This window comes from Lytechinus variegatus, chromosome 10, assembly GCF_018143015.1.
Source record: "Lytechinus variegatus isolate NC3 chromosome 10, Lvar_3.0, whole genome shotgun sequence".
NCBI classification, from domain to species: domain Eukaryota; kingdom Metazoa; phylum Echinodermata; class Echinoidea; order Temnopleuroida; family Toxopneustidae; genus Lytechinus; species Lytechinus variegatus.
In genome coordinates, this window is record NC_054749.1 from 8751228 (window position 1) to 8767678 (window position 16451).

General features: G+C 35.5%; 1 protein-coding gene across 1 annotated transcript in view; it reads left to right on the top strand.

Annotated features, from left to right (window-relative positions):
- LOC121422272 overlaps positions 1-16451 on the top strand; it is a 110550-nt gene that overhangs the window by 16332 nt on the left and 77767 nt on the right. Inside the window, exons 17-27 of the mRNA XM_041617190.1 lie at positions 459-575; positions 2244-2424; positions 2970-3226; positions 4131-4273; positions 5058-5223; positions 7265-7660; positions 8651-8728; positions 9290-9415; positions 9802-10125; positions 10890-11249; positions 12224-12574. Coding sequence (XP_041473124.1) covers positions 459-575; positions 2244-2424; positions 2970-3226; positions 4131-4273; positions 5058-5223; positions 7265-7660; positions 8651-8728; positions 9290-9415; positions 9802-10125; positions 10890-11249; positions 12224-12574 — 2499 coding nt within the window. The remainder of the gene's footprint in view (positions 1-458; positions 576-2243; positions 2425-2969; positions 3227-4130; positions 4274-5057; positions 5224-7264; positions 7661-8650; positions 8729-9289; positions 9416-9801; positions 10126-10889; positions 11250-12223; positions 12575-16451) is intronic.

Here is a 16451-nt window from a genome sequence, read left to right on the forward strand (position 1 = left end):
CCAACATATTGTGTAGCCCACGGACTAATTCCCACCACATTTTGATGGTTATGTTTTTATCATGTGCAGCCGACATACATGAATGAAATAAAAATGCTGAAAGGTCAGACTATTTTTTTAATGACATTGATTCTGTACTCTTTAAGTAGTCAGCTAGAGAATGTAATAACACATTTACTCATGCTGTATGTGGCTGAAAATAAATTGTCGAGTCTGTAAACTGGTAGAACATACAGTTCTTGCAATCTTAGTGATACTGATATGAAAAATATATAATTTTAGACCAAGGACAAACCTGATAGAACAAGAAAAATCTTGAATTTACTGACCATAATGTTGGTACATCTATCAGCATTTAGTCATATAATATACTTATCCATGTTGTAAATATTCCTCCTCGTGGTTTGGAATGATTGAATGTTGCATATGTTTTCTTCATTTCATTGACTCTTCCATAGACATTGATGAATGCAGCCTAGAAGTTGCTTGTAGCAATCATGGAGTATGTAATAACACCGATGGGGATTACATATGTTCTTGTGAAGAAGGATGGGGAGGAAAAGACTGTGATACAGGTAAGTAACTGATTGCAAAGTGCATTCGAGAGTTTTCATCCCGCAACGAGCAACGGATTCCAGAACACAGGAAAATGCATCGAAAATCTTGTCAAATGACACAGAGCAGGCTGGGAGGTCTTTGTCGAAATAGGTGAACCAGGCCCCGTGTTACTCTATGGAAATCCATCAGTGTCATAATTTTTTCTACAGGAAATTTGCAAAATATCCTTTGTAAACAAAAGAGAACAAACCAAATTGTCAAGAAATCAATGAATTTATGAATATACATTCATATCTAGATTTTTTTTTAACAAACATGCATTTTATATGTTGACTTTGCTCGCTTTCCATAGTTACGATTGATTGGAACAATCGCAACTCTTTGTAAGATAGGCCCCTGAACATACAGCAGTTTTGTCCTAAGTTTTGGATCTGATTAGAAATTGCAAATTTGTCGCTTTGTCAAGAGTCCACTGGACGAAACTGCCTTTTTTTATTCACCAATTTTTTGACAAAGACTTCTTTGTTGTTTTTTTGTTATGACTGGAATTTGACTATACCATTTCTTTGTTCTTAAATCTACCCTGCATCGTGGAGTGAAAACTTCCTCATTATTGTGGGGGATGTCGTGGTCAATATGGTATGAGTCACGTTTCTCAACGAGAGGGGCGTAGGTTCAAATCTCAGCAATGGCGTGTTTTCCTTCAGCGAGAAATTTATCCACATTGTGCTGCACTCAACCCAGGTGAGGTGAATGCACCAAGCGCCTTTCGCCGCTGGAGCTACAGCCGGGATAATATATAGGGTTCCATTGAATAGGAAATTAGATAAATCAGCGCCTCATAATTGCTATATATTAGTAGTCTGCACCCATTATCTATACATGAATATTTTCTCTTTGGTGTAGTAAAGTGACAAATTTAAGTGTAAGAAGCTGAGCAAACATTTTTGGCCATGATGACAAAGAGACCTGTACACTTGCAAACAACCAGACAGATTGAAATAAGAAATATCCTGTTGGGGCTGTACTTAATATCTTTTCAGTGCATTTTTTAATGATGATGCAAAGCAGGAAATGTGGAGAGTGGGATAGGAAATCGGTTCACTGTCCAATTTCACAGTAGGCAATGTTTGTGGAAGACAGTGAATTGGTTGATCTGGGGAGGTGTTTCATAAAGAGTTAAGTGTGACTAAGAGTCATGCTATACACCAAAGCGCACTTGTTATTTAATGCATCAGCTGATGGATAGCCGTTAGTGTGTGTCCCATGCGCATGTACTGATCAATGCAGATGTGGGTTATATAAAACACACAACTGAAAATGAAGTGTGACTCTCTTAAAGTCATATTTAAATCATTGTGAAACACCTCCCAGGGCTTGTATTGATATTAAGATCAGTTCTCAGGAATGCTCTGTTGGATATGATTTTTATAAATGGTTTGATTTTATATGTTATTATTGCTAAAGATGAGACAACAATGATAAAGCTATTTTGTATATTTTGTGCACTACCAATGTAATCCATTAGGAGAAAACTGCTTTTTCTTGAATATGAAGATAATGAACCAAGAAATGAATTCAGAAAGTGATAATGTGACATATAATCAAATGGTAAATACAGAACGAACTTATCATCTTTTTAATGGAGAACAATACTTTGATTTTCCATGTTTGCACTTATGTAGCCATAACAGATTGTGGATTCCGACCAGCCCATTCATCTTCCAGTCCTCGCATCATCGGTGGCTCACTGACTCAGCTCGGGGATTGGCCCTGGATGGTATCTCTGCGAGACCGTTCAAATGTCCATCTTTGTGCTGCGGTGATTATTAACAGTAACACAGCCATTACTGCTGCACACTGCATGTAAGTTTGCTTTTCAATACGCTCTGTGATGCAAAAAAATTCTATTTAATAATTGATGTTCTTGTAATTAAGATATTTTGGCCTTCGAGTTCCTTCGCTCTCTACCAGATAACCCTTCAGCAGGGTGCTACATGATCACTTGCCCGATTGCCCGGGTCAAGTAGAAGCTTGAGTCAGGCAGTTGTTTTGAAGTAAAGACCAAAACTACTTGCCTGAATTGGGCAAGCAAAATTCTCTCAGTAGAATGACCAAAATTAGGGTCGACATGATATTGAGCCTAATTTTGGTCATGGCAGGCAAGATAAAATCACTTTGGAATAAGAAATGCAATAACAAGGTAGATCAGTTCATGTCAAAAGAGAGAAAAGGGTCAATGATATATAAAACCGCAAAACTTCTTTTGAATAGGTAAACTTTTTTTTTTCAAGGATGTTTAGGGCAAGGGAAATAGATTTTTGGGCAAGTGCTTCTAAAAAGTTATGTAGCACCCTGCCTTCAGTTACAATGACACTATCACCGATTCTCTTAAATTCACTCGTTTACAGAGACAAATTTGAAACGGCAGTTGTGGGCGACCTGAAACTTTCTACCACTTCGGTGCATCACCTTGAGCTGGATATAGAAGGAAGAGCCCAGCATGAGGATTACAACAGTGAAACCATAGAGAACGACATCGGGATCATCAGGTTCAAGACTCCACTCAACTTCACCAATGACTTTATCAGACCAATCTGCATAGAGAACGAGAATCGTACCATGTACAAGGAGTGCTATGTGACTGGATGGGGACATTCAGAGGAAGGTTCGTACACATTCATTGCTTCTAACTCTTGCCAACGTTAAGTACTAATGTACTTCTTGGGAGTTTCTGGTATTGAAATATTAGAGTGGGAAATCTGAAAGAAATTTGATAGAAGAAAGTTAGATGGATACGGGAAAAGAAGGGATTTTGAATTGGAGATGGGATCGGGAACCTATAGAATTGCAGGGAAATTTATGATATTGATTGTAAAATAAACTTTATGTAGGCTTGGTCAGGGGCTATCCACAGTTCTACAAGCCAGTTGATTGATATAAATTAACCAAGCCTTTTTATGCATTGTATCATTATACCTACCTGTGGTATGCCTAAGTTAACTTTTGAAAATATATTTGGGACTGGGCAATACGAGAATGAAAGAAATTCTGTTTGCCAGCAAACAGGAGTGTGATGAAAAAAATGTGTAATTTGTATGACAGAGAAAAAAAGAGATTCTAAAAAAAAGTGCATAAAGAATTCCTCCTATCATTCTGCAGCTTAAAAGATTTTCATTTGTCTTGCTGAGAGAAAAGAGAAGGCAAAACAATGTGAACTGAGCGCATTAGGTATATTATTAAGGAGTTATGCGAATTTTGCTGACAATTCAATATGATATTTACAGAATGCATGCAAGAATAAAAGGAAACCAAGAACATGGTGATGTTTGATCATTCTTTCCCCAACTGTGATCAACCGATGCACACCTCTGTAAATGTATTGTTTCATCCTATTTAATTTGACGAAACTCATACTGCATGATTATGATTGCACAAAAGAGTAAGGGGAAACTTCTCTGGTGCTCTGTAACACCTCAATGGAGAGAGAAGTGGTTCAGAATGTTGCTTTGAGTGATGATAAATGTGATTGGCTTCTTTCACGGTGTTCAAAAACTTTTTTTGTATTACAGGAGGTTCTGTTTCAGACACGCTTCAAGAGGCCACTGTTACCTTGTTCAATCATTCGACATGCCAAGAATTCTACCGTGATCGCCAGCTCACTCAGGGCATGCTGTGTGCAGGAAGTTTATCCGGTCAGAAGGATGCATGTCAGGTGTGCTGGTATTTCATTCCATGAAAATGAAAATCCATAAAAATCTATATTTTATGGTTAGAAATAGAAATACTCCAAAAATTCGTTTTTTCCACTTGATTGTGGGCCCGACAGCTACTATGCAGTGCCAGCTCAACGTAGCTCTATACTTTATATCATTGAATGCCTGTGTAGAAGCAACTACCATCATTCTCTTCTTATAATACAGCTGTTGGCTACTGTTACAGTATTTCTTTATATGGATGACCTCCTTGTACATGACATCTGAATGAAGCTCTTCACGATAATTATCAATCACAATTACTCAGGGAGTTGTGAATGTATTCTTAATATCCTTCATTTATATTCTATGTAAAAGTTATGTATGATGATATCCATATGTATTTGATATATTCAGCCTTCATGCATTATATAATACATTGGGTACATATGCTATGTGGGTATCCCCTTCCATTTGGGATAGAGGGCATATTTACGATAATTATTTCAAAATTTCTGTCTCCAGCAGTTCAAGAGTCAGTAATGCTTTCTGTGTTATGAAAATGTGATCCGCTATGAAAAAAAATATATTTACACATAGGATATTTCTTATTTTTGGCTGGGGGGAAGGGGGGAGGATTAATCACCAAGAAGGTTGGATCTTTCCATATCTATTAGGAAAAACAAAAACATTCCGATCTTGCAATATTGAACGCGTTCCATCTTCCGTACAATTCAAAACTTGTACCATCCCTTAAGAGCTTCAGTATTATCTACTCATTTGCTTTTCTTTGTGTGTTTAAAGGGTGATACAGGGGGGCCTCTCCAGTGTGAAGATCAAGAGGGCCGGTTCCACCTGGTTGGTATCACTAGCTTTGGTTACGGATGCGGACGGCCAAATTATCCTGGTGTGTATACCAAGGTCACATACTACAATCGATTTATTACCACGACTTTTGAAAAACCAGATGGTGAGTACGCCTACCTCATTTAATAATATTGTAATTATTCATTTTAAAAATAATAACAGTACTATTGATGACATCGATAGGGATAGCAATAATGATGAGGATAGTGATAATGATAGCACTGATAATGATGATACTAATAGTAAAAATAATGATGATGATAATATTAATTACAATGATGATAATATCAATAAATATAATCATAATAATCATAATGATAATAATGATAATAATAAGCATAATAGTAATAGTAGTAATGATGATAATGGGTAAAGCTGTTAATATTATTCAAATGTCAGTGTTGAATGTGTACATATTTGTATACTGTTATGCTCCAGTTTAAAGAACTTTCATTTACTTAATTTTTGTTATTCTTGGTTAAACCTTTTGTTATAATGTTTCCTCTAGTTATATATACATTTCTTTTAAACAGATTATCAGCAGATGTCTTTGATGTTCCAATATATAATTAAATTATATAATTTATAATTCAATTTAATTCGTAATAAGGTCAAGGATAGGTTAATCAAACAATCATCATACCCCATTACATTTGGTCAATGATCATTGTTGGGTGATTTTGTGCAGGCTCCTGACTATCATAGGGTCTACTCATAATGTTTAGCACAGGGTTTAACATTCTTTTTATTAAAACTGCAAGATCATAGCCCTTAAAAACATTGCAAGCAAATGTTATGATCATCGCCAATGCATGTACAATGTGCAGGCATCGTACACTCTCTGTGGAGATATTGCATGATCACCCCACATCCATACAAATTACGTCAAACATAAAAAAATCAATGCAAATAATAGTCTTTTAAAAATAATGATAATAAAAATCAAATTTAAATGCATAACAATCGATTCTGATACTGCTAATTTCTTCTGGTAAATTTGTTGAGAATATGATGAACAATAATGTACACCAAAAATATCTTAACAAATGCATCAGTGATGGGGTCAATATGTAGCTTCAATTGGTTTCATTTGCTTAGTAAAGGAAACTACATTGTTTTTTTGAAAGACTTATGGGGTTATGGAGACAATATCATCAGCAATGTTCTTGTATATTTTCAGTACGATCACTTAAATGATGACCTAGATGGGGGGGGGGGGGGTTTTAGACCCTTAGTCGTTTTAGGTGTCTAAAACACCCATTCTTGTTTAGGGGTTTTAGCTCCCTTCTAATTGATATTATATCTAAACATATAATATGCATGTGTTTGCGTGTTTATTTCATATGCCAATTAAACTTATATTAGAAGCCTCAAATTTTTGATGATCCTTCATATTCTTGAGGAGTAAATGAAAAGAATCAGATCAATTACAATCATCATTTGAAAATCACTAAACATCTATTGGTACTATTGCTATATGAAGGGATGGCATTCTCAGTCAGTCATAGCAATGTCTTTTTGAGGATGCGCCCTTTCATTATGATTGATATGATCAGGGGGGTGTTTCACAAAGAATTAAGTATGACTTAGAGTCGCACTTAAATACCGAGTTACGTACGGTATGAAAGGCTTGACCGCATTGGTCAGATCGTGTCAAGAGGACGCGCACTAATGCGTATCTATCAATAAGATCGCACGTTGCATTATCATGTACGCGTCGGCATTTAAGTGCGACTTAAGTCATACTTAAATCTTTGTGAAACACCCCCCAGGATCATCAAAAATTTAAGCCTTTAATAAAAGTTTGATGGGCAAAAGAAAACATTAACTGGATCTGCTTTGTTATCATTTAAAGGATAATGAAACCTTTGGAACGAGAAAGCTTGTGTGAAAACAGCAAAATCAAAGAAAGAGATAAACAAAATTTTGAGAAAAATTGTATAAATAATAAGTGTTATGAACATATGAAGTTTAGATCATTATTGTAATGTAGATCCTCCAAATAGCAATGTGATAAATACATGTATGTGTTGTGGATATGTGGATATTTGAACTGTATTTATGAATGATTGGTTCTTATCAGTGGACATTTCACCTGAAATTCCTAAATGTTTACTGTTAGTTAACTTTTTTCCCTTTTTTAGGGTATGATGTGTCTTTCTACCGTCAAGATCAGAAGTTGGATTACACTCAGATGACTTTTGCAAGGAATTTTCCTGATGGTATCTACGGATCTCAGTTTATAGACGGGAACAAGTATTATCGCAACGACTATGAAGAAATCCTGACTGTCCAAACAGAGTTTGCAAACATTATTGAATTACGCTTTCTCATTTACAGTGTTGAGCGACCATATGACAAATTATACATAGGTTTGGGTGACAATCCATATGATTCTGACACGATCATTTCTGATACGGACGGAGAAATGGGAACATTTTATCGGATCGCGAGTCAAAAAGTCTGGATGAGATTCAAATCAGGTGGGGAGACACGTGGGAAAGGTTCTCATGTACGTTTTCAAGGAAAATACACTACAGGTGAGATACAGTGATTGGACAGTTTTCTGCAAATTCTTTAATCCAGTCAAGATCTGATTATGTGATGAACCATCCCAAAACCTTTGCCAGGGAACTCACACTAGTACGAGGTTACTATGCTAAACTAGGGAAGCTTCTCTGTAATAGCCGAAATAGTAATTTCATCTAAAAAGAGCAGAATTCAAACAATTAGCTCATCTGAAAGAGCGATCATCACATTCAAGTTTTAAAGTTGAATAGTAAACAACATCCAAGACTTTCTTTGACACAAATTTTTGCAGACTGCTCTGAAGTTTCACTGTAAATAATGCACAGTTTGCACATCTCATGCTTGAGTGAACCTCTGACTTTTCATTCTTTGAAGCTCTCGATCACTGAATTTCTTACATGTGCATTCAGCCAAGTATTAATGCAGGTTAATGGTACTAATTTGTTGCCAAATCATGTAAAATTTAAAAGTTTAGGATGTGTTTAAAAAATCATGAAATTCACCTTGCGTGATTTGTTGTTGGTTTCAAGGTGGCGGGTCACTTTATATATTTTTTTACAAAGAAATAAAGAAAACTTGTTTAAGTTGACTTGCAGTATGATCAAACCTGATTTGATTTTATGTAGGTCATTTTACTGGTGAATAATTTTGTACTGTATTTTTAAGATATTTTGTTCAGAAGATACTGGAGAAGGCCTTTCATAAAAGCTTGATTTATTTGGTAATTCATAGGCATTAGTGTCATTTTCTTTATTTTTTGCTTTCTTCCTCTTTCATTACTCTCGCAATTCTTTGTATATCATTAGATCTTTATCATTGATCACTGCTATTGAATTGTTTTGATCATTTTCACTGATTTTATCATTGTCATTGTATTCTTGAAATAAAGTATAGTGAAATGAATTAATGTAAATATTACATTCTTTAACACTTTTACATAATTTGATGGGCTGTGGTTGGAAAGTGGAGTAGGATTTCACAATTTATCTTTTTTGTACTAGATCAATCAGAGTTAATGTGTCAGGAGGATTCATGCTTCAAAGAATGCCGAGACTTCTCACTTGGATATATTTGCTTCGGTGAGTTTCCAAGTCTTAATTTTGGGATACAAAATCACTGTTTTTTGGATTTAAATTTGGTTTTTCTTTTTGTCTGTTATTTCATTGCTGGTCACATGGTATACATGAATAACAAGAAAAAATAATTAATCAATCTTGAATGTTGCATTACCTTACTGGTTATCATGATTTACATTGAAGTGTATGATAAAATAAATTGTCATTTGGACTACTTCTGAGTGATTGAAGATAAAGTAGCCACCACTCAGTATTTTTTCCAACAAGGTCTCCATTATTTTCATCATAATATTTATTATCGTTGACGACCATCGGAACTGTCAAATTGCTTATCTCGCAGAGCAAAACTTACGTTTTAAAAATTCTACTCTAAACTTATAGCATATAAGTTGACATTATACCTTAACTTAAATGTTATACCTTATAAGTAGACATTACTGGACAAGAAATAAGTCATTTCCTAAACTGTCCTTCATGAACTCTGATAAACAATTTTTTGCATATTTAAAGAATTGAAATAACTCGTGCAACTTTCCCTCTTTTTTCATTTTTGAATCATCATAGATTCGGACATCGATTATTCATTCAACTGTGATTTTGAGAATTCGATCTGTGGCTGGTACCAGATGAAATGGGATGATGCTGACTGGTATCGTCTAGCATCAAAGGATCATACATTTGGAAACTCAAGTAAGGCATGTTGTGTGTTGTATATTTCATTCTTTTAAGTTGATTATGGGGATAAAGTCAATCACTAGGCACACATTTTAAGCATCTTAAGAGCGATGCATGTAAGGGGGGGGGTCAGAAAAACGTATGGTTAACTTTTTCCCATTAGAGGGAAAAAGTGGACTATGCATGATGTGAGCAAGGAAAATGAACTGTTTCATGGGAAATGTTTTTCCTGTTAAAACTACTCTTTTTTCTCCATGTGTACACACTATATGCAACAATGGTAATACAAGGGATATTGAACCTTCTACATAGTATATATTTGAAACCTTTGATCTTACATTTGTCAGGAACATGATTATTTCAAAAGATTGAAATGATTTGCATTTATTTATTTATTTCAGGTGGACATTATATGACTATTGGTGGGACCGGATTAGTTTGTGAGCTCAACAGCCCGAGGATTTCTCCTCATAAACCCCTCACCTTCGAATTCTATTATCGCCTACGACAAAGTGGCAATTTGACATTCAACATTAGATATCTGCACGAAGCCAACATGACTTCAGAAATCATATGGAGCCTGCCATCAGCAGCTACTCATCACAGTTGGCTTCTTGGCGTAGTCGATCTTAGTGAGTGTGGTTCAGGATGGATCATCATCGAGGGCTCGAGTGGCATCGCCATCGATGATGTCAGCCTCATTGAGAGTTCTTTACCATTCGTTGGTACGTAAGAAATCTATTTGTGCATGATATAAAAAATTTGCATTTGTAACTTAATAATAGAGTGTGTGTTATAAAACAAGATTGGAAAGCTTTGATATAAAACAAAATTTTTATATTTACACAACATCCCCTTGGAACCTTTAAAATTGCAATGTATTGTTTATGGTAGCTACAAGATAATCAGAGCATTGTTGGAAATTGATCACTTGAATTCTTTCTGGTTCCAAGATGTTTCTAAATTTAATGATGGATGCAAGCCAGTTTTTTCATATTGTCATTCCTGCAAAGCTGAGTGGGACTATATGCACCCCTTTTCTGACGGCGTCGTCGTCAACATTGAAATCTTAACCAAGGTTAATTTCGCTTGACGTGACAATATTTGTCAAGGGGGGGGGGGTCACTTTGATCTAATTTGGTTTAATAAGGGTTAAGCTCTTATAAAGTGCAGTCTCGTTAGATTCAATTAAGCCACTTTGAGTGTCATTCATGTATAAAATGTATCGAGACATATGCCAAATAGCATTTTGAATCAAAACTGTGTTGTCTATTGAGTAATACAATGCAATAGAGCATCATTTCATCACTTTTTTGACAATGATATTTTGTGTCAAGAAATTTTTGTAAAAGATGGTTTGCACTTTTGAGATATATTATTGCGGAGCAAGTTAAAGAGTTAAAGTTTCATCAGATAACATTACATGCTTATTTTCCACCTTGTAAGTTCTCACGAAGGAATATTTCATGATTTTTGCCACTTTCCTCAGGTGATGAAGACAGTTATATAGCGCTTCTTCCTGATTCACCAATGTACGTGACATCACCTGGCTTCCCAAAGCCATACCCCACTAACATAACACGAACGTTACAGTTCCGTGTTCAGAATCGAAAGGGAGCTCACATCATGTTCGAATCGTTCTCTCTGGAGCCTGTCTTTGACACGTTAACTATTGGATTGGGACCCGACCCCACTGATCAGAGCAGCGTGTGGTATGAATTTTCTCAAATACTGAACAAAAGACTTATCTCTGGTGTGATTCCTAGCCAGGAATTCTGGCTTGTATTCAAGAGTGATTGGACAGTCTCAGGAGATGGATTCAAAGTCTTGTTAATGGCAACTGATCAGAGTAAGTTGCATTTCAGATCCATGATCTAATTTCATGGATGTTTTAAAGTATCAATGTAAGTTTGTGTGATATTTCCGTTTGATTTTTTGTATTGTTTTAACAAAGAAAATGGTGATTATCATGCTGATGATCATACCTTGTACTTTGTTGAACTATGATTGTTAAGTTACTAATTAGAATGATGATACATGTACAGATGGTTATTTCACAACTTCTTATACATTTTCGTTTTTTTACGGCATGTACACATGCACACACGCCAACACACACAAACTCCCATGGGCACATGCATTGCGCAATGAATGTTACAGCTAGGCCGGGATCCTCAAACAGTCAAACCCTTTGATTCTATCAATAAAGATGTTTGTAATAAGTCTTTCACCTACATGTATCTATGGATCAAATAAAATTCAGCTAATTATGTTATATTGGATGACTCATTATGGGATCCCATAGGGCCATTATTGTATGAATTTATGTTGAGTGCAATATAGTGGCCCTAAACTGAGATTGGAACATTTCTGGTATCAGCAATCCATAAAATTATCATCTATACCGTGCCCTCTTTCACCTCCCAAAAATATATTGAGCAAATTATTTCTCTTATCATTCTTGGTGAGTAGAACCCCACTTCACGCAATCATTTTAATCATATAAATGTGACTATTCCATGCCACACTACTCAGAGGCAACTTTATGGCGTTTCATGGCACATTGCTTTGTATTATTCACACATTGTCTATTCACACACTTGCCCTTTTTGTATTTAGAACATGTTATGCATACATTTATAGCATTTTCTTTTCATGAAGCTATAGGATATGCAGGTAATTTTCTCCAGATTTTAGTGCTTTGTGTATCAAGTTCTCATTATTTCAATTGAATCATGCAGACCAAAATACATGGCTTAATCCTTAGAACACCCTATAGTAACTGACACATCTTACCATATTTTTTCCTTGTCAATTATGTAGAATCTGACGAATCAGCCGTAATGAATACTTCCCCACCACAAGGCATCATTGGACTCTACCCTGGGGAATATCATTGGTTTGACTGCCCAGAAAATGTTTATTTCACCTCGAGCTTCTCTGACGTATATTGGGTCATCTTAGGCCCTCAAGGAACTGGATTGCTGATGGAAGCTTCGCATTTTCACAGTGAGGGTTTCCTTTCATTGCGATCGTATGGATTGATTGCGACTTTCACGCGTTATTCTGCATTGAGAAATATCCATGTCTACATTGGGCTGTTAGAAGTGCATTATATCGGTGAATACCCATCAACGTGGTCAGATTTCCAGTTCCAGGTTACATCAATCCCAGGTTACGTAATTTTTTTTATTTATTACGTTTGTTGCATTTTTACATCATAATCTACACTATGAACACGAGCAGGAATTGCTCTCGTTTTACTCTCAATAAAACGAGAGCCACTTCTCCCGAAAAAGTGTCTCTTTTTGAACTATTTTTAACGGATTTTCATCTCAAAATTTTCGAGAGAAAAGTTAGTTTTTATGATCCTCTCGAAGGCCACACCTAGAATTTAATGGCCGTTTGGCCCTGAATGGCAAAAGCGAATCACTTCGCTGATGGGATTTACGATCCTACAGGGAGTATCCGTTCCCTCTCGATCGTGGCCACTAGTGCGCTTAATCTCAGTCCCAGGCTTTCATGAAATTAAAAATAAAAGTGCAGGCTTATGCAGTGAACTGTACATAAAAACCGATATAAAAAAATTATTAGAATAAGTTTGAAATTGAAAAGAGCTTTTGATAGACGGTGTTCTGCAGCATCCTTTGGCAGTATCACGTTTGTGTTGTTTTATACTTCTACGGATCTGAAAGGCCCAGAATTTTGTGGCACCGTCGAACAGGAAAGAAAATTGTGCTGTTAGATAGTGGCTGTTCTCATATCTGAAATTTACTAGGAAAACTCTTCATCATAATTGTCTTCGAATAGTATCATATCACAGCATGACTTCAATAATATTTCATGAATTTGTAAATGTTATTATAACTTTATCACATTTTAAATCAATTACTGTTCTGTGCTATTTTCCACAGATCCCTGTAGAAAGCGTAATGGCAAAAAAGGGTTAAAAGTTACAGTTGATTTTTCTTCAGTTCTTGTAAATTGAAAAAATAGATGCAAAAAAAAATACAAAGTATACCCAAGTATATTTTTGCTTTGTAAAGTACATACTGCATGCATTCATCGCATCTGTGGCTGAACAATCATTATTCGCAGCGAATAAAAAAATAAAGGAAACATTAGCTCAGACAACACCCTAAAGAATTATTACTCCCAGTTTTCACCTATTCGTTTTATTTTCAATTTTAAACAAAGTCAACAAAGTTAATGAGCGTACAGATGCAAATCATCGTGTTACAGCAAAGCAAACTCAATACAATAATCTCATATCGACATTTTCATAAGATAAACTAAACAATTCTGAAATTAGGCATATATGACATATTGAATGAATGCGTTTAAAATGAGATCAACAGCAAAGGAGCGAGAGGCTTATAACACTCAAAATGAACGCAAATATAAAACGGACGAATTTTGTTAGCAGATGGCCATGGATAAATGGGGTGGGGCTTCAATAAAAGAGAGAAAATGATACAACAGAAGAAGGAAACAACAATAATGGAGGCATCTAATCAAGGGGGCACGATCAAGCTACAAGCTAGTTCTATTGACAGGAAGCATTGGGGCGTAGTGAGTATAAACGGGTCCTACGTAAATGTTGTAAGAGTTCTTTGGAGGCAGGCGACACTTTTTCTCAAAATAAATTGTTAAAGGGATGATCCAGACTGGAGATATTTATATCTTGAAAAATAAAGTAAAATTCACAAAGCAAAATGCTGAAAATTTCATCAAAATCGGATGACAATAACGAAGTTATTGAATTTTAAAGATTTGCATTATTCCAGTGAAACAGTTCTAGGCATGTCTTTATAACATTCGTTAAGCTGATGATGTCATATCCCCACTTCTTCTTTTGAATTTTATTATATGAAATCAGGTTTATTCAAAAATTTTCTAACATGAACTAAAACAATTGGATGGACAACCGATTAAATTCATTACATGTAGTTATTTACTGCCGCAACTTATTTTTTCATAAATGAGAGACATGCATCATTTACACATGCATGGAAAAATGAAACACTTATGATCTCATGTAATAACACAAGGAAAAGGGAAAGTGGGGATGTGACATCATCGGCCACCCCATGACGATGTGCATATAACTGTTTTCACAAAATATTGATAAACTTCAAAATTCAATAACTTCGTTATTTGTTATCCGATTTTGATGAAATATTCAGCATATTGCACTGAAAATTTCACTTTATTTAGTTAGATACAAATATTTTCAGCCCGGACCAGTCCTTTAAGTAGGGTAATTCTTGGTGGTTATACCCGAGTATATATGACAAGATTCGATCGATAAAGGATGTTTGAATAAAAGAGACTGTCTAGGGAATGTCTAAAATTAAACATACTTATAATCTGCAGAGGTTTCTTTTTGTAAAATCATGGTTCTATAGGATCCATGGTAAAAATTAATAATTCAACATTATGTTGCACTAATATTACGAATATTACGCGATGAGATTTGAGTAGAACTGACGATGAACATGATGAATATAGGTCAAATCCCAGGGTCAAATAATTTGTATGTGGGGGCGGGGTCCATTTGAGTGTGTGATTTGTGTGAGTGTGTTTATTACATATACACCAACATTTGTAAGTATGGAGGGACTATATCTCCCCCCCCCCTGAATATGGACAGGGGAATCCAGCGTTGATCATAAAATGTCGTGGTAAAAAGGGCAAAATAAATAAAACAGAATGGTGTAAAGGAGTTAGAGAAGCACTTTGTCCGCTATTCAACTTTCCCCTTTCAACTTGTCTGATTTTTCTTTTTCTTAAAGTCAAAACCGTTTGTATTTGGGTTGGATTCCCCTGAAATACTAGTAGGGTCCGTGATTAGCGACATCATCGGGCGCGTGCGACCTTCAACATGCCCACTTTAGATCAGATTCTACAAAAAAAAAACCAGGTAAAGATAAATCTCATCACGTGTAAGCCCTTTAAAGGTATTGTTTAACTTTGTGAGCAGCCGATTTAAAAAATTCTCAAACCAAGATGAAACATGTGTACAAGTGCATGTATTAGAACTAATAAACCCTGAAAACAACCATTATTAAGAATGAAAAGCTAAAACTACAAGGCAAACCCCGATTTTGTAAATAGGCGTCTTATAGACGCCTAAATAATACATGTAAATGTATGGGATGAAATTAAGATGGTGTTTCCGGTCACTTTATATTTCAATTTTTGAAGCACTAAATAATTATTTTCGAACGCAATTTTTTCTGGGCTTCATTTTTGTAACATATCACAGACACAGGTGACAAGTGTGACCTTCTAGCTCAGATTTTTTAAAAGTCAAACCAATGTTAACCTATCACTTTAAGACATAGTCTGCTGTGCAAACCCTTACTCGAGTAAAGGGTCTGACTTGCAGCCTATATGCCTTGTGTGAAACAGAAAGTTTTGTATTTGCTAGTCTTTGCGTGGAGACACACCTGTTGATCAGTTTCAATCAGGGTCTGTGCCTGCAAACTATTTAGGTCATTGTGTGCAGGGGCGTAACAGGCGTCGTTGGTGGAGGGGGGGGGGGGCAAAAATTTACCAGTCATATCATGGTATGAACGGGCAGTGGTTTAAAGGGGAAGTTCACCCTGACAAAAAGTTTATTGTAAAAATAGCAGAAAAAATGATAAAAAATATTGCCGAAGGTTTGAGAAAAAATCATCAAATAATTAAAAAGTTATTAGAATTTCAATTATTTGATTTGTGACGTCATATGCGAGCAGCATTCCTACATAGCGAATGGTAAAAAATCAATGAAATGCCATTTTCTCAGAAAATTGAAAATGGTTTTCACTGTAACTTTTGTATATCAATAGACAAATCATTTCACACCCGATCATGAAAAGAAAACAAAATTAAGTCATCATGAACCATACAAAATTTGAAATTCATACATTTTATATTATATAACACATGGGGCAGCTGCTCGTTTATGACGTCACAAATCCAAAATTGTGAAATCTAATAACTTTCTTATACTCTTTAACGGATTTTCCTCAAACCTTCACCAATATTTTTTTACTATTTTTAC